At 46.9% G+C, this 18,826-nt stretch overlaps 1 protein-coding gene across 1 annotated transcript in view; it reads left to right on the top strand.

Annotated features, from left to right (window-relative positions):
* The first annotated feature begins 391 nt into the window (after positions 1–391).
* TRPC5 (transient receptor potential cation channel subfamily C member 5) overlaps positions 392–18,826 on the top strand; it is a 66,509-nt gene continuing 48,074 nt past the window's right edge. The window contains exons 1-2 of the mRNA XM_057370168.1: positions 392–769; positions 16,743–17,264. Coding sequence (XP_057226151.1) covers positions 392–769; positions 16,743–17,264 — 900 coding nt within the window. The remainder of the gene's footprint in view (positions 770–16,742; positions 17,265–18,826) is intronic.

Here is an 18,826-nt window from a genome sequence, read left to right as displayed (position 1 = left end):
AGTGGAAAAGGAGGGAATAAAAAGCACTTTGAGTGGGAAATAAAGCAAAGATAAGAAATCCACCTGTTTGCATGGGATAGATTATCCATAAACATCAAGATTGTGCTTGTGACCGGACAAAAGAAATCAATGGCATAGTGTTTAAACAAGATAAAAAATGATCCTGAGTGTCTGTCATTGAGAGTAGCTCTCCTGAGCAGTGGTGTCACTTTTGTGCCTTTTCAGGTGGGGTTGCTTAGGGGGTGTTACAGTCACTGTGTTGAGAATAAAACATCTTAGAAAGGGATCGGGAGCCTTTCCCCTGGTGGCCCTTTGGAAGTTTGTCCCCCGTGAGGCCGTTTGGTCACTCTGTGCTTCTCCTCTCACACAGGTTGCCTGGTCACTATGAACAATGGCCCAGCTATACTACAAAAAGGTCAACTTCTCCCCGTACCGAGACCGGATCCCACTGCAGATCGTGCGAGCGGAGGCAGAGCTCTCSTCGGAAGAGAAAGCCTACCTCAGCGCCGTGGAGAAGGGGGACTATGCCAGCGTGAAGCATGCCCTGCAGGAGGCAGAGATCTACTACAACATCAACATTAACTGCATGGATCCTCTGGGGCGCAGCGCCCTGCTGATAGCCATAGAGAACGAGAACCTGGAGATCATGGAGCTGCTGCTGAGCCACAGCGTCTACGTGGGGGACGCGCTGCTCTACGCCATCCGCAAGGAGGTGGTGGGAGCTGTGGAGCTGCTGCTCAACTACAGGAAGCCCAGCGGTGAGAAGCAGGTTGGTTGAGTGTTCCTGTTCGGTTTGGGGCCGTTATCCTGCCTTTGGGGTGTGCTGCTGCTCAGAGTGGTGCAGCACCCGTAAAACAAAGTCCTTGATGTAGGGCCATGGCTCTAAATGGAGCACAAGCCCTGTGAGGAATGACTTGAGGGAGCTGGGGGTGTTTAGCCTGGAGTAAAGGAGACTCAGAGGTGCCCTTATTGGTCTCTACAGCCTCCTCAAAGGCAGCTGTAGACAGGTCTCTTTCTCCTGGCAGCAACTGGCAAAAYRAGAGGACACAGSCTTAAGCTGCACCAAGGGAAATACAGGTTGGATATCAGGAAAAAGTTTTTGTGGAAAGAGTAAAAAAGCACTGGAATGGGCTGCCTGGGAAGGGGGTGGAGTCACCATCCCTGGATGTGTTTAACAAAAGATTGGATGTGGTGCTTGATGCCATGGTTTAGTTGAGGTGTTGGGGCATGGGTTGGACTCGAAGATCCTGAAGATCTCCTCCAACCTTGGTGATTCTGTGATTCTGTAAAGGCCCAGAGCAGACCTGTTTGGATGGTAATTCCCCAGCCTGAGCAAACATGTTCTGCCTGACCTAAACCTTCAGCTTTTCCCATTTCCCTCAGTGTTCTTTCCAGCCCCACAGTGTTTGCGGACATCCTGATTTATAGGTTGATTTATGGGCCAGCACTTTTCTAAAGGAATTTGCGGCTCTCTGAAATTGTATTACAATCTGTAAATATGAACTATTGCCACGCYGTTGTACTGATATTAAGTGGGATTGCTTTTCCTAAGTAAATCCTGAAAGCACACAAGCTTATTTACGACTGCAAGCCAGCAAACACAGTCTGCTGGGCTTCAGCCCTTCGCCGTGGTGCAGACAGATCMTCTCAGTCTCCCTCTCCAGAGAGCTCCAGGGCAGGAATGCTGAGACAGTTCATAACTTACAGCAGGGAGCAGCTGTGACTTGCAGGAAGGGTCCTTAGCTGCAAAGCCATCCCTAAATTACATAAAGATCTTTGTGGAAAAACCACCGAGTCTGAATCCTGAAGTGTCACATATTGAACACTACCCCAACTGTTTTTTGTTTTTTTTTTCTGGTTTTCTTCCTCTCGTTTGTAAGCGCTGCTGCCAGTAACTGGAATAATTTATATACATTGCTGACCACTGATAATTTCTGCATATTCACTGCTTAGAAAGGAACATTCAAAACTCGGATAATCCTTACATTTCAAGCCTCCTTTTGAAGGGAACACATTTCTCTGTATGTGAAGGATTAATACCAGTCAGTCAGAGAAGAAAATGTTTTCAATGCACAGGCCCTTTAGTACATAGTTTTCCAGCAGTAATTTTATAAAGCCAAAGCAAACAGTAAGGATCAACCCTGACAGAATTCAGGAGTGCTCAGCTTATTGTTTAGAAATGGCAGCATTGTGCATGCTGTAGCAACGTGATTCTAATGCATGGTTTAAAAATTAGGGAGATAAGGAACCTCCTCTATCAGACCTAAAAATTGAAATGTTATTACTGGATTTTAATCTGACAAAATACAAGTAGCAAAGTACAGACCATACATGGAAAAATGAGCCGTTTTTTTAACTTGGTCTTCTAGAAATTTGAGCATCCTGCAGCTCAACAAGACAGAAAGCAGAGTAGAAGAAAAGTTTTTTTCAGCAGCATGAGGAATTGCCACTGATTATTGCAGGTTAACGACAAGTTTCTCCTGAAATGTCACGGAAGGGAAGTGATGAGATTCATGTGGATTTCTGCAACATCTCCTGAATACCAAAACTTGTGTCCACTCAAATCCCCAGYCTTGCTGGCTTAACTGGACAGAGACAGAGGTCCGTGAAATGAGGTTGATTTATTGCGGCTGAAATTCAGCTCTGGTGTCTCTAGTTCAGTGATCCATTTCATAGCAGGTCTGTTCCATTTTTCAGTATCTCTGTGCCAGCTCTCCTCCTGCAGCTGGAATTGTATCTGCTGCAGAGTTTACAGCGTGGAGGGGAGCGTGTGTGGCAGAGAAGAGATGTGGTGCCAGTTTTGGCTTTATTTACAAAGTTCCTTACAAGACCAGATTTCCTCAGTGTATTTTAAACTAGCACTGGCTCGGTGTAGGACTGTGTGAACAAACCAGGATTARCTTCCCTGGCTGGGGTTCAGGCTCTTCTCCAGGCTGCAGGAGGTGTTTGCTGGTACAGGGTTGCAGGACTGGACTTCCCTTTCAGCTGTTTCTGTGATTGCTCATGCAGTGATGGTGGTGAACATTTATTTCATGTGCAGTGATGGAACAAGCTGGGAACAAAGTTGGTCAGTTTGTCAAATCCCAGAGTTGTGACAGGAAGGTTTCTGAACACAACTCCTGGTGCTGACTCCACAGCAGTGTCAATGTACATTCATTAATTGTCCTTGCTGAACCCTTTCTCACAAAGTCCTTTGGGAAGCCCATAGCTGATTGCATTCACAGAAAGCACCTGAKAAAGCAGATTAGCACAGCTTTGTCTTCATCAGCTGCTTAGATGTTCTAAAACACGTAGAAAGCCTGCTTTTTGGTTCAAGTAGTAACAAAAAATTCTCATCTTGTGGGAAGCTTTCTGGCTGGCTGTGAAATCTGTGTGATGGTATCACTGCACTTCTTACATATTAATATTAATATAACCTAATTAATAAGTGTTCAGAGGGCTGGGTTTGCCTAACAAGGCTGTGTGAGGGCAGCTCCTTGGTTTGTGGCCTGTTTGCCATCAGGGTCTGTTTGTCTTTGCTGCACTCTGGGCAGAGGTGCAGGAGCAGCATCCTCTGATTGCTCTGTATGAAATGTGCATTCTCCTGAGCCTGGGGTCTGGCAGGACCTGCTCCCCCCCTTTTGCTGCTGCTGCCTCTGAGCAGGGTGCTGTTTGCCTCTCTCCAAGCCCGCTGTGGCTGCCGGGCATGCAGAGCTGTTCCTATTTGCGTCTGTTCACGTCAGCTCCGCTAATTGTTGTCTTCGCCTCTCAGAAGCAGCTGAGCAGCATCATTCAGCATAATCCATTTCATGGGYGTGTGTCCCCAGCCTTATCTCCGTGCCACAATCCTGGCAGATTGGCACAGGCTGCTTCGTTCCAGCCTCTCGGGGAGTTACAGGATCTGGTTAGCAAAAGAGACGCCCCGGACAGGGTAGAAAACCTTGGCCCCTCACAGAATTGACCTTGGAAAGCAGGTTCACTCCCAGCCAMGGAGCCTCCACGAGGTGCCGTGTTCTTGGAGCTGCCCCAGGGGAAGGGCTCTGCTTTCCACCTCYACAGTGACCTTTTCAGGGAGCAGAAGTAAAAAACCTTTCCAGTACAAGGGGTGACCTTTGCTGTGCTCCTCATGTAAGAGAATCAGGGTCTCATTGATGATGTCAGGGACTGTGGGGGGGAAACGGATGAAGGGCCCGGGCGGCACGGAGGCTCGGATCCTGTTATTAAGTGAATTTTTATGAGTCATTATCCTGCAAACCTTTGCTAGACTGCTGTTTGAGCACCATTTACTGCGGGTGCAGTGACAATGGCAGGGGTAAGTCACAGGCAGTAACTATAACAACCTCAGCTCCCRCTCCGCAGCCAGGGCTGAGAGGAGCAAWTCRYTCTGTTTGCATGGGAGAGCTGGGARCATGAGCACCTCGCTGCCAGAGAKGGGTGTGCTGAGCRCTGATGGGCTCCARTGGATGTGGTTTCTTTTTAGGTTTATCTCTGAGCAASATTTGGGGGTGATTTTGAGGTGTGAAGGTTTCTCCTCAAACCCGTGCTGCCCAGCCAGCTCAGAGCCGTGGGTTTGTGTGCTGTGCCACGAGGCTGCTGCTAAAGCTGGGAGAAGATTTCAGCAGTTCCAGGCAGAATGATGACTGATGAACTTACAGCTGTTTAGGAAGATGCTGGAGGCCGTGGGAGATTTTGGGGTCAGGGGCACTCATCATGGTGCAGCCATGGGATGAGCATGGAGGTGCTCTGATGTGCTTCATGCCCAGGCTTGGAATGACCCATCCTCCTCTTCAGTAACCAAAGAGCTTCTCTAGTTTTGTGATTTTTAACTTGTGATTTCCAAGTGTTAGGTAATTAACTCCAGTTTCTCCTCCAAGCAAGAAACCACAGTTCACTTTTATCAGTCCCACAGTTGGTCACTCGAACCATAGGACAGCTTGTTTTGTCCCAAACACATGACAGGCATTCAGAAAACAAGTGATCTTCTGGTGAATAGTAAGAGGAACAACAAAACAAAATGATATTTGTGGCACCTGGATTTGTGGTCATTGAAAATATATTTTCCAGGAAATAAAAGTGAGCCCAGTTTTGAGCTGTGGTAGCTGTTGTTTGATTTTTTCTGGGTGGTGAAGAGGCTGATTTTGTACTGCATAGTGGCAGAGGGGTGATATAGGTGTACATCCATCCTCAGGGATGAGTGTCATGTTATTTTATTTAAATAATAACAAACCACAACAAACCACTGAATAACCATCAGAAAGAGCAGGGCTGGGTTAGAAGTAGCAAAAATCAGTGTGTGCAGATGCAATGTTGACTTTGGCCCAGGCTTAGTGAACCATGCGACTCCTCTCTTTAGGGGGATAAATGTGAAAATGCAAAGTTGTCTGTGCATGAGACAAATCCAGCACATGCAATGGCAAAACAAGGCAGTGGAAAAACATCCAAACAGAAATCTGACTGGGGTCCAATGGGGCTTAAATTAACAGGGAACTTAATTTTTTTTTTATTTTAATTCAGAATTACTATAGGAGCAAGGGAATGTGTGTATGAAACCTGTTGAATGAATTCTTTCCTGTAAAATCTTCTCTCTCTGAAACTATTTGATCTTGGAATTATGCTGGGTTGTTTTTTTGGTTTTTTTTTTAAGTCCTATCAGATGATTTTTTTACTGTACCAACATCAGTACAGTGGGTTATGTTTCCAGCCAAGCTGGAGGCTGCGCCTCACCTTTGCCAGCAAAGAGCCGGAAATTTATCTCTGAAAACTCCCTGTTTCCCCCCCATATTTGATTCACTCTCAATTTACCAGTAATAGCTGCATTTCCAGACACTTTGAAAGCTGTTGAAATCACAGATTTTCCAGATGAGGTGTTCAGGGGCACGTTCTTTGCAGCTGCCCAGGTGATTTCCGTGGAGCGGCCCCGCAATGCCCCAAAGGTGCATCAAACAGYGCTCAGATCTCTGTCCCTCTGCCGGGGCTGTGCTTTCAGCACCCCAAACCCGCTCTGTGCTGCCTGCTGAKCCCTCCTTCCTCCTTCAAGGAGCTGTAATCAGTCATCTGAACTACTCCACGTTGGTAAAACACCTCCAGGGTGGCTGTTTTCCTCCCAACAATGGGAGCTGACATCAGCTGTTTACAGGAGGAGGGTGYGAGCATCTCGCCGGTGTCTGCCAAACTTAGCAATTTGCTCGTGGCAGATGGCTCCAAATTAAGCTGGTTCACAGATGGGACTACAAATGCAGTTCCTCAATAATGAGAATAAAGAGAAAAGGGATCTCAGTGTTTATGGCTACGCTTCAGTTTGTTTCCATGATCCAAAGGCCTTCTGAARCAACAAGATCCGTGTGTATTCTAAAAGAAGGATCTGTACAGGTGTAGCCTCTGGAGAAATATGGTTGTGAAGAGGAAACTGTAGAGGATAAAAAGCAAGTTTTCAGTCTTAGTTGCTAATGATCAGATTGGTAGAATATTGCTGCACTTGATAGTATCAGTAAACCTAAAATTTGACCTCAAACATCCTCTTTCAGGTGAGCTGATGAGTGAAAATCCACCTTAATCTTTGTTCAGATCCCATAGATCAGTAGCCTTTAGTGAAACAGAAAATATAGATTGCATTAAACCATTTTATTCTTGCCTTAATCCAGTAACTTTCTCGACACCATGTGTTTTAGCTCAGTTTTCCCACTCACACCGGGTTCTTGTCCTGTGTGCAGAAACCAGTGCACAGTTTAGTCCTTACCACTGGCAGCCCTGGATTTTGGACTTTCTGGTATTTCCGAGATGTACAGGCTCATTGCTAGCCCTGTGCTGCCAGTGGTGGGACTGGTTAAGTCAAAGGAACAGTTCCATTCTCAAAAATATCACCTGATAAAATCTAGATTCTGCAGGCAGTTGGAAAWAGTTCTAGGAGTAGCATCTGTACCAAGGAATTCTGTGGCAGGAACTGTTCTGAACTGTGCTGTGGAGCACAGAGGGGTGTGACTCAAACCAACCATTCCCATGTTAATAGGAGCGATCCAAAGTGAAAAGGAAAGGCTGAACYTGGTTAGAAACACTACTGAGCAAGAGCAGGCCCTGAAGAATAGAAGCAGTTGAGAAAAATATGGCCAGGAGTTCTCAGTATGGAAATATCTGAAAGGCACAAYAAGGAAGATCACGTCTTAAAACAGAGAAGCAGCTTCAAAGCCTAATGGCTCCATTAGCACCCAAGCTTTTCATTATTTTTATTGATGCAGTAATAATTCACAGTTATAGTTAACATGTCTCTGACACTGGTGGCTGCCTTCAAAATGAATTCCATCTAATTAAAGCAAACAACAGAGAAATCAAGGATCGCTTCAGCTAATGATCACATTTAACTGTGCAATTCTTTCCTCCCTCCCCATCGCCTTGGTGCCCAAATAATCTTAAATGCAGGTGAAGAAGAAATTAGTGAAACTTCTCCAGAGCCCAGTGAGCAGCTTCAAGGGGGAGGCTCAGAGGTGTCTGCAGTGACAGACACCAGGCTTGTGACAGTGGGGCACAGGTTCCTTCTCCTGGCTCAACATAAAGTCTGTTTTTGTTTCCCAGGGTGCAGGTGGGGGTCAGGCCAAGAACTGCATCACATGGCACATCATGCCGTGCTTGTAATTTGACATAGAGACAGGTGGGAAGTCTGGGATTATCCAAGATGCTTCCCAGAGAATAGTCCTTACTGATCTGTGGGAGTGATCTTAGCACTTGTCTGCTCTGGGCTCACTGTGCAGTGTATTTTCAGTCAGATTTCTCAGGATTCATCAAGGGTGGATGATTTGTTGTAGGAGAACTGTTTGTAGAAGGAAAAAGAATCCTGGTTTTGTTGCTGCCCAAGTAAACTTCTGGGCTCCCTTGATTAAGGATTTCAGTTTTTAAAAACCCATATTACCTACCCAGCATCCATGAACATGCTACTGTACCCACCAACCTCTGCCCCTAAGCCCCTATTACAGCATCCCCAGACATCAACCAACATGTGCTTGCCTCTGCTCCGTGTGACGCCCCAAACCCAGGAGTCTGACAGAGCTGTTTGGATTCCTGGACACAGATCTGTGGGAGACTCTTCCTGGTACAATAATTGCAACACATTTTTTTCTAAGGGAAGCTGCTCTCTGTGGGAAAAGCAAATRTGACAAATGACAGGCTCCTCCAAAACAAAGCTCTGGGATCTATAAAGATCTGTGAAGAACTGCAGAGCAGCTTGGCAGGAGTCCCTTAGCCTTYACCTGGCTGTTGAGCAGAGCTGTGCTTGGCTGGCACAGTCAGTTTTATGGCTTGTTTATCCCTGCATGAGCACTATTTTGCTATCCCGTGGCAAAGTGGTGCCTGGTGGGGCAGTATTTTGGTGGCAGTGCTGGTGGAATAKCAACAAGAGAGCAGTATTGTCTGTCCCTGAATGGCTGCAGCCAGGGAATGCTGTGATCCAAGGTCTTTGCTCTGTCATTGCCCTGGGAGGGYGTTGGGAAGCTGCTCAGGAGGCCCAGGGACATGAGAATCGCTGGTATTTAATTCATGGCAGCGAGAGAGAGAGGGCTGCTGTGCTCCTCAGGCAGGAGATGATGAGAGTGCCGGTCTCTGCAGCATCAGGGGCACGTCACAACCTCGAGGCTTTTGACTTCCCAGCGCTGGGAATATCAGAGAAAGTCTCTGCCTCAGTGGGAAGAAAGGGAAATCACAATCACACAGATTTTTTATTTTTCTCCTGCAAACCCCTGCCCCCTGCCTAGGCTGTTGCAAGCTCTGGGGTGCTCTCAGAAGCCACAGTGCCCTCCTGGTTGGTGAAACAGCAGTGCCAGCAGCACAGCTGAGCAGTCAGGATGGGAATAAGGAGGGTGCTGGTGTGTGAGCATCAGGACATGCTCTGTGCACCATCAGGCACTGCTGGGCTGGTGCCAGTGCGCTCACTCACTCCTCTCCCTGMCACTGTCTCGTGATCCAATCTGATCTCATCTTTTTCCTGAAGGAACGTGATTGACTATGAGCACAACCCAAGGAAAAAGCTCTCCCTTTTCAAGCCCYGTTAGCAACGTATTATACCTCACCTAAAGTTAATGAAACATCTCTTGGCTGCACAGGGTGATAAATTACAGGAAAAGGGGATGTTTTATGTACAGAAAGGATATAAAAGGCTATAGATAGCAGGATTATTAACCTGTATTAGCACATCTTGTCCTTGCTGCCACTAAGAATAGATAATACAGAGACCAAGAAAAATGAATCAAAAAGCTGGACAGCTCTCCCTCTTAGAAAAAGCCTGAAAAATTGGGAAAAAAGTAACTATAATAAAATAAAGATTACCTTGAAGACAGAGCCTGCAAATTTCCAGATAAATATGGGCTCTCTTTGTTTCAGTTGTGTTGGGGGTCAGGGAAAAGCTTATCCATTAAATGAAAAAATATCTAAGATGCAGCAATGTTCCAAGGCCCTTAGMGTAGTTAAGAAATTTATAGGACTGGATTAAGMAAGCTCTTCAATAWAATTAATTTCTAAATTTAAAAACTGCATTAAAAATAAAGAATAAACCCTAATAACTTTTACTCAAAACAGCTGCTCCTATCGTAGAGTAACTCTTAAAATGGGAATGAAGAAAGGTGAAAAAACCAAACAAAGCACTTTATGTTTCCAGATGAGAGGAAGATTATCAGGAATGTGTGAACCAGTCTGCCTGTGGAATCTTTAGGAGATAATTCAGTTCCTTCCCATGTCAGTAGTTCCGGATTACACCTGTGCTGGTGTCAGAGCCTCAGGAAACAGCTCCAGCTGCAGCCAGGGGACCTCTGCCTTTTGGGAAGATCCATAACACTGCATTTTTGGGAGATCCAGAACATTTTTGGTAGAGCCAGGTGCCTGTGTCACTTAGGCCACTTTGGCACTTCAGTATTGTCTGGATTTGTAATGGTCCTGAACTTCTGTGCCATGCTGGTTTTAACTGGAGAAGTGTCACCGTTCCTCAGGTGCGTGATGGGGCCAGGGTTCCTTGGATATGGCTGAGAGATAACATCCCTGAGATAACATCCCATAATACGGGGTAAGTTGGGACCACAGCAGGCTTGTGAGACATTCGGGCACGGAGGAGAAGGCACGCCCAGGAGGGGCTGCAGTTCCTTGTGGCCCCCTGAACAAGGGCAGGCACTCACTGATGCCTGAACTGGGCTTACCTGGAACAGAGACTGGACAGAGTTCAGAGAATCCAAAGCAGTTCTGTTATTGCAGAGCCTTCAGGGCCATTCAGGGCAGTCCCACACCCACAATGGACAATGGCTCACGGGTTTTTCACCCTTTCTCACTTTTGTCCATTTGCACATCGGGATTTGCTGAATCCTCCAATTGCAGCTGCAGCCAATGCAATCATTGACTCCAAGCTGGCTCCCCCAATTCTCTGTTGTTTCCATCTCTTGGGGCCTGACCCAGGGAGGTGTCCTTGAGTTTGGGGCTGCAGAGGAATTGTTTTGTGTAAAAATGGGAGAGCAGGAGCTCAGCACTGTCTGTGGAGTCTGGAGTTAAACACTGAAGAATCACAGGGGTACAGAGACAGGGAAATAGAGAAGCTGGAATCCTGAGGGATGATAGCTCCTGGCTGGGTTCAGGGGCTGCGAGTGCAGCAGGACTGAGGGCAGAGCTGAGCCCAGGCTGTGCCCGGCTCTGTTCAGGGGCTCAAACGTGAGGTGACTCCAGCACCATCCCTCTGTGACCTGCAGAGTGAGCACAAAATCTGCCTKTATTTCATCCCCAGTGCCTCATCTCATCTCCTCCACACGCACGGGGCGAGAGGGCCCAGGACAGACACTCAGTGAGGGCTCTGACTGCAGGAACTCGCCACAGGCCATTTAAACCCTGTCTGCAAAACCCTTCCCTCCCGAAAGCTCCTCTCCCAATCCCTCTTCCTTTAATCCCCAGCAGAAGTTATTATGTAGCATCAGCCACAAGCGGTGACATCTTTTGACAATCTTTCTGGCTGTGCTGCATTTCCTAAACACATGGCTGAGCACAAGCTCTGATGCAGCTCTGCCACTGTCAAGAGCGCTCGCTTTCAGCTGAGCTCCRAGAACGAATCCCCTGGGCCTACCTCCGTTTTTAAACACATGGAGAATGAGCCAAATTAAATCTGGAAGAATCTAGAGCAGATCTATCTGTGCTTTACTTTTGTTTACTGGTTGTGGAGAAGGATATTTGCTTGTACAGATGCCCCAGATCTACTTCTCCACATTCTTTSAGTAGCGATGCAATACATTAATTCACAATTAGTAACTGCTCTATAATTTTATTCTTTTAAATTTAGAATTCTTGGAATTCTTTTTAATTCAAAGATACCCGTTTTAGTGTCCATGTGCACCATCTGCTAACCCTGTATCAGCATTTGGCTGGCAACAAGGCACTAAAAGGTACTAAATTTCTCTGCTTTGCTGTATCAGTCTGAGGGGCAGAGATTTTATTTGGCATTACAGGCACATTTGTAAGTCACTGAGGAGATTTTAACCAGAAAGAGCCTTTTCTTCATCTGGATATTCTGGGGCAGTGGAACACTTTAATAACAGAAGAGCTTGCCCATAAGTACATCTGCAACAATGCACGCCTTATGCCAGAGCTTGTTCATAACTGGTACAAAAGCCCTTAAAATACTTTACTTTTCTAGATATAAACTTATGTTTTCATTATATTTCATTAACTAAATTACTTCATTTCAGTCAATGAATTGCTCTTGAGAGAAAACCACAGCTTCCCTATTAATATAAACACTGGCACCACTCTGATCCCAGACATCTCTCAAGGCATCTCTGGTTGGGATGTTCAGTGGAACTCACCTCATTGGAGCCCCTAAAATAAATGCTTACATTTACACAGCCGTGTGACTTTTTCCCAGGGGCCCACATAAGGTTCTTCCAGCTCTTAAGGCAGCTTACAGGAAAGCTGGAGAGGGATTTTTCATAAAGGTGTGTGGTGATAGGGTGAGGGAGAACAGCCTTGAGGTGGAGGGCAGGGATGGATGGGATATTGGGAAGGAATTGTTCCCTGSGAGGRTGGRGAGGCCCTGGCACAGGGTGCCCAGAGAAGCTGTGGCTGCCCCTGGATCCCTGGCAGTGCCCAAGGCCAGGCTGGACATTGGGGCTGGGAGCAGCCTGGGACAGTGGGAGGTGTCCCTGCCATGGCAGRGGTGGCACTGGATGGGCTTTGAGGTCCCTCCCAACCCAAACCATTCCTTGATTCCATGAGAAGGGAACAGATACCCATGGGTTCTGTCAATGACAGGATTTATTSCCAGGTCCAGGCAAGGAGCAGGATTATCTGGCTTTGCCAGTCACCASATGTGCATTTCTCAGGAGCCTTTTGCTGGCACCAGGACTGACCTGCAGCCTGACAGCACCACTCTGTCCCTCGTGCTGCATTTACAGAGCTGCAGCCAGAGCTAGCACCGAGCTGGGTTTTTGAACCAAATCCCTGTCCCTGCTCTGGCTCCTTCTGACYGCTGAGCCTAAACTGATGGAGTACAAAATCTGCTTTTCAGAATGACAGGAGCTGGCTGTACCTGCTGCCACACCTGTGGGTGGCATGTGCACGTCCCTCGTGGGGCTGCTTGCAGAAAATAAACTAGAAATAGGAAATCCTGGGTCAATGAGCTGCCCAAGCTTCCATTTCTGTAAGCATTAAAGTTGTGGCTTTCCAGTGAGGCTTGCACGAGTTTGTGCTGGCGATTAGGAAATCTGCTGTAACACACAGCTGAATCAAAAAGTTACACAAGCTGAAAATAATGTAGGTTAATATATTTAAAGTTTATCGTGGTTATACTTGCAATTTATTGGACTGATCCAGGGGAGGTGACAGTTTATGAAATGGAGMTGGCTTGAAAATGGGGCAGTTCCTCCTGAAACGGGTAAAAGCACTGTGAGTTCTTTTCAGACAAAACATTATCATCCATAAAAGGCAAAAGGTGCATTTCCATCAGTCTCAGTTTGTCTGAGGAGAGTGTTTTCCAGCTGAATCTCCTTGGTTTTCCCGTTTATTGCAGTGTGGTTCTCATTGCTGAGCAGTCTTGGAGCACTGGTGCTGGGTTGCTCTTACACAGCACTAARCCAGAGGGACAGATACCAAACCAAATTAAATCCAGAGTGAAACTCCTAAAAGACCTGCAACAAGGCTGCCAGATCCTCAGTGCCAGCTTTTTCCTTTTTTTTCCCCTCTGTAGTTTAATTCCTCCTACTTTGTGCTCATGACTAACCTCAGCAGAGATCCCTGCTCTCTCCTTATCCTGAGCTCCTTTCCAGCAGTGCACTATTTTGCTGGAAAACTTATTTTTGCCATTCAGGGGAGAGCTTAGCTATACTGAACAGTGCTTTTATATAAGCTAATCCTTCTCTTTTAATGAATTAAGCTCGTTTCTTCACCCTCCTTTTCTAAGAAAGGGGATTTTTTGCTCGCTGCAGCATCGCTGAGAGCAGCAGTGGTACAGGGGTAGGCAGGCCACCTCGTGAGGATTAAATCTAGGCAGATGATAACAAGCATTCAGTCACTTGTGGTTAATGGTGGCATTAATTTCTGAAATGAACAGGACCAAGATGAAATCCAGGCGAGGTGCTCCTGTGCAAGCAGTGACAGCGAAGTTCTGAGGGACTCGGGTTAACAGCTGGTGTCAGGTGATGAGGTTAATGGAAAATAATTTTGTTTTTCAGGTCATTTAATGAAAATAACCTTGGAAGAGCTTAGCAGGGCCCTTGGGGTAGAGTAAATTATTCCTCTTCTGCTTCCATCACTGCRAGTTAACCCGAGACAGGGGAGAAGCTGATCTGAACATGAGCCCAACGGGGCAGAGAGGCACAGGAGGAACATCAGTGTGCCTGTGATCTCTGCTGTCCCCTCCAGTGAGAGAAAGCAGAGGCTTTGCATAGCCACGGCTTGAAAAAAAGACAGTTTGGGGTGCAGGTTATCCAAAAATGCTGTGTGAGATGACAACAAAAATATTTATCACAAGACAGGCAATTTTGGGGCAGTTGATGGCCTCTGGGTCAGCCAGGCACAGAAAAGAGGCCACAGCACCCCCTGGTCATGCTGCTCCTGTGCTGTGCTTTGCTGCTCACAAAAAGCTTCAGCTCCTGGGATTGGGGAATTGATCACTGATCTGCTCTCAGATCCTCTGTGTCTCTGCTCCACCCCTCCCTCTTTATCCCTTGGTTAAAGGCACTATGAGCTGCCCAGGAAAACGCTCCTTCCCCACCACTGCTCGAGTCCTGATGAAGCCGTGCTCAGTTTTGGGGTGAGGGTGTGTGAGATGAGCCAGAATAAGGGATGAGACATCACTTCATCTGATCCCAAACCGTGGGAAAGGCATTTTGAGTGCCCTAGATCCAGATTTAGAAAGCCTCTGGAGCAGACGGGATTAGCACTATCCCCACCTGTAACATCACTGCCTTCTCCTCGAGTGCCCATTTCATATTCYGAGCAACATGAATTCCTCATCTGTGTAAAGCTGAACATCCTCTTCACAGCCCTGGGTACAATAACTTCCATGTAGGAAAACAAGATTAAACCTGACAGTAATAGAAGTGATAGAGGAGGGAAGCGTTCTTCCTTTGAGGCACAGGCTCTGAATGCAGTCACTGACTGAAAAAGGACAGGAAGAAAGATAAATGCAGTTATAGTCAAGTGTCAGGACTTTAAAAAAAAGGCTTCTAAGAAAGAGGAAAAAAGAAAAATACACACCTTTCTCTTGACATTTAGCAAACTACCTAAAYGAAGGGAAAGGGAGAGAGTGCAAGACCTTACACAGAGAGCTGCTTTCAGCCATTTGTTACTGGAGATCTTACAATGCATTTATCCAACCTGGCTAAGAGACACTGAGCCCTCTGTGACCCACAGCAAATCCTCAGTGCTGCTTCCTCCCTTTCCCACCAAGCCCTGTTTATCCTCTCCCTCCTGTCTCYGTGGGGACCARCCTKCTTGGCACAGCCYCTCCACATCTGTKTGTCTGCAGGGTGCCAGGGGTTGGACTCCAGGGGGGCAGGTTTATCCCCCAAAATGCCTCCAGTGAGCCCTGACCCTGCACCTCGGTGTGGTGACCCTCTGGGAGCATGCTGTGTGTTGTGAGCAGTGCCTGGGCACTGTCACATCTCAATTGTGTGAGGATTTATCCATCCATCTTCATCTGTCCATCTTTATCTATCCAGAGCTCTGGAGGCTCTGAACTCCAGGGGAGTTGGGATTCCATGGCTGGAGGTCCCATCACCAGCTTTTGGTGTGTCCTACACAAGGATTTCTTACCTCGTGCTCCTTCATCTCTGCTTTCCTCCTGCATTCAGGCAGGCTGAGGGATGTTTGCTGCCATCAGGACTCTTTGGGAACGTTTCTCTGACACACCTTTGACATTTGCAAAGGGAAGCAGAGCYGCTGTTCCCCCAGCCCACCCCTGGAGCAGCGGGGTGTGCCAGGGCAGGAGTGGGGGGCACGGGCAGAGCAGAGTGTTTGAGTAGTGATTAACACACAACAAAGAGCTGCCTGCCTGCAAATGGAAGCACACTGGGTGCTCGGGATGGAGGGGCGTTCCTGCCTAATTCTGCACTCTGCATACAGTAATAAGACACAACAGGGTGTGCATTAAGCTCATCTTTTGAGGAGTGCAGCAGTGGCTGAATAATGCACACCCTGGAGTGGCTTATTTGTAATGGACTATGGCTCATTAATTTTACATTTGATTTTTTTTCAAATCCGCTTTAAAAAAAAAAAATCTATTCTGAGGGCAGTTACGTAATGTATCCTCACACTGGAAAATATTTTAAAACGGAAACCGTAGGGACCAGTGTGGACCAGTGCCCACTGGACCAGTGTTAGGTRTGTGCAGGACCTACTGTGAGCAGGTTCCTGGCCTGCTGATGCAGGTACATAATGCAAATAATGGTAGTTATGGAAATCTTTTCAGTGTTCACACTTTGCTAGATTTTCCTTTATTTTGTGTAATACCTGGACCTTTTTGCTTCCTTTTTTTTTTTTTTTTTTTTCTTCTGTGTTTTCCATTTCATGTCCAAACCAATACCCATTTCAGAACAGATTTGTGTGTAAAGCATTTGGATGGGGATGGGACTGACTTCTACACCAGACTGGGAATGAGTGGTCATAGGTCCCTGCTCAGGGGCCAGATTGGCAGGATTTGGGGGGAAATGGTTTTTCCAGAATAGCAGTGTGGGCACTGATGCCTTATCAATCAGGCTAATCTGAAATAGAGGCTAGACTAAGTTAAGAGAATGAGAATAGAAATTTTAATTCAGGCCTAACAGGCCCCCTGGTACATTGAGGGCAGTCAAAGCCTCCTCCTGAGGCTGCATCCAAAWTGGACCCTGAGTCACGAGATCTTCACCTTTTATAAGTTCATATTAGGTCTTAATTCTCCAATGATCTTTACAGGTGATGATGTCAACCACCCCAAACTTGCTCCCCACCCCCAACTATCTGTTGTTTCCATATTTTGGGGCTCTGAGGCAGCGCGGTGTCCTTGGATTTAGGCTCAGAGAGGGATTGTTTTGTCTAAAGATGGGAGAACGGTAGTTTTTAGTGCTGTACTTGAGAACTACAAGAATACAGKCMCATGAAAATAYAGAAACGAAAAATCCTAAGGYATCAGCATGAGCCTGGCTATGACAGGATGTAAACCACATAAAAACCCTGTTTTGTTATGACATCACTCCAGRAGTATGAAGGAGGGACTCCTGAATTCTGCAGCTCCACATGAGATGTAACTTTATCCCCTGGTGGTTTATCCCTTGCTGCAGGTTCCAACCTTGATGATGGACACGCAGTTCTCAGAGTTCACCCCGGACATCACCCCGATCATGCTGGCGGCTCACACCAACAACTACGAGATCATCAAACTGCTCGTCCAGAGGCGGGTGACGATCCCCCGGCCACACCAGATCCGGTGCAACTGTGTGGAATGCGTCTCCAGCTCRGAGGTGGACAGCCTGAGGCACTCCAGGTCCAGGCTGAACATCTACAAAGCCTTAGCCAGCCCTTCRTTGATTGCCTTATCCAGCGAGGATCCCATCCTGACCGCCTTCCGGCTGGGCTGGGAGCTGAAGGAGCTGAGCAAGGTGGAGAACGAGTTCAAGGCTGAGTATGAAGAGCTTTCACAGCAGTGCAAGCGTTTTGCCAAGGACCTTTTGGATCAGGCGCGGAGTTCCCGGGAGCTGGAGATCATTCTCAATCACAGGGACGATCAAAGCGAAGAGCTGGACCCCCAAAAATGTCATGACTTGGCAAAGCTAAAGGTAGCAATAAAGTATCACCAGAAAGAGGTAAGAGTCGCCTAAATGTGAAGGTTTTGGGTAAAAGAATTCATTTCTCGAGTTGCTATGGCTCTGCTCAGTGCTGGTGGCTCTCAGGTGGGATTTTTTGTGCCCATGGATTGGTCACAGATCAGGAGACTCGGGGCCCCTTGGTGACAGCAGGAATCTGGTGACAATTGAGGGCAGCAGGACTGGGACTTGCTGCAGTGAATTGTGGCTCCTGCAGCACTGAAAATTCCTGTTTCAAAGCTGCTTGAATTCCATCTCATTGTAACCCTTCAAAGAACAGCCTTCAGGCATTTCCAGGTCTGCCTGCTCTGAAAGCTTCTCCCAGTGGSTGCTTTTGTGCAGGAACCCAGAGCTGGAAGGGATTATCTGGTTCCTGAAGGCTCACTGGATTCCTCACTGAATGCAGGAAATAATAAAACACACAATTCACTTCCTGCAGCCACCAAACCTTTCCAAGCACTCRTTCACCCCTAACTCGAAAGGACCAGAGAAGTGACTGCAGCCAAAGAGAGCAGGAGAGGCTGGGATCTCTCCCAGACTCCCAGGGCTCCACGTTACCGACTCTCTTGTAAAAATACTCCTGTGGTGCAAATATTTCATCACACCTGTGACACCTCTTGATTCTTGGTCCTTGACCCGTCATTTTTTTAGGAATGGAGCAGCAGTTCCCAGAAACTCACACTCCTACCCGCAGTTCCAGAGAGGAAAGCCATACCTCAGCTAGAGGGCACAGAGCCTTTCAGAAGCAAATCCACAGATTTATAAGTTGATTCAATAAAGATCATGAGCCCCAGGAGAATGCTGACAACAGTTTCATTAGTTGGCTCTGGATTTGCTTTCTCTTTCCAAACCCAGGCAGAGTGTAGGAGATGATGTATTACTGCTGGCCAGTGATGGTCCAGGTTATCTGAAGGAGGAATTTAGTTGCTTGGTGGAGGATCAGAATTTCAATGTGTGACATTGTCGCTGTTGGGGTGGCCATTGCACATCAGSACCTCGCAGAGGGCAAAAAGCCTTTTATTCCAAGGATCAGTCTCATTTATWCACTTTGGCATGTTTATAATTTGTGTTTCACAATCATTGGCTACTAAACCACTACAATAGATTAATTTGCCATTATTTAACTGACAGCACACCACCATTGCTTACATATAGCATAAGTACTCAAGCATTCAGAAAAACACCAGTGCAGCCTTGTTGCTRTTTTTCTCCATTGATTGTGTAAATKTCTTACTTCTGTTGATGCTACATTCTCTTGGGTAAAAATACCAGCTCTATCACTTATTTTCCAGGGTTATGTACTGTGTTTTTCACCTCTAGTTCAGCTAAATTGTTCCCAGGATCCTTCTCTGGTTAGCCAAAGGAACAGAAGAGAGCAGGGGTTTYACARGGGTAACGAGGCCCTTGTTTTATAGGGTTTTATAAGGTTTTATTTATCCACAACARGACATCCTCCTGTGTYTGSAGGGTCACRTGAGTGGCAGAGGAGCCTGCCACATTCCCCTTCTCACCACCTTCCCCACATCCCCACTGACCCACCATGGTGTGATCCCTTCCACCCC

Source organism: Malurus melanocephalus, unplaced genomic scaffold (genome assembly GCF_030028575.1).
Source record: "Malurus melanocephalus ecotype Western Australia unplaced genomic scaffold, MMel_1.1 scaffold_120, whole genome shotgun sequence".
Lineage (NCBI taxonomy): Eukaryota > Metazoa > Chordata > Aves > Passeriformes > Maluridae > Malurus > Malurus melanocephalus.
This window is presented reverse-complemented; position numbering and strand designations above follow the sequence as displayed.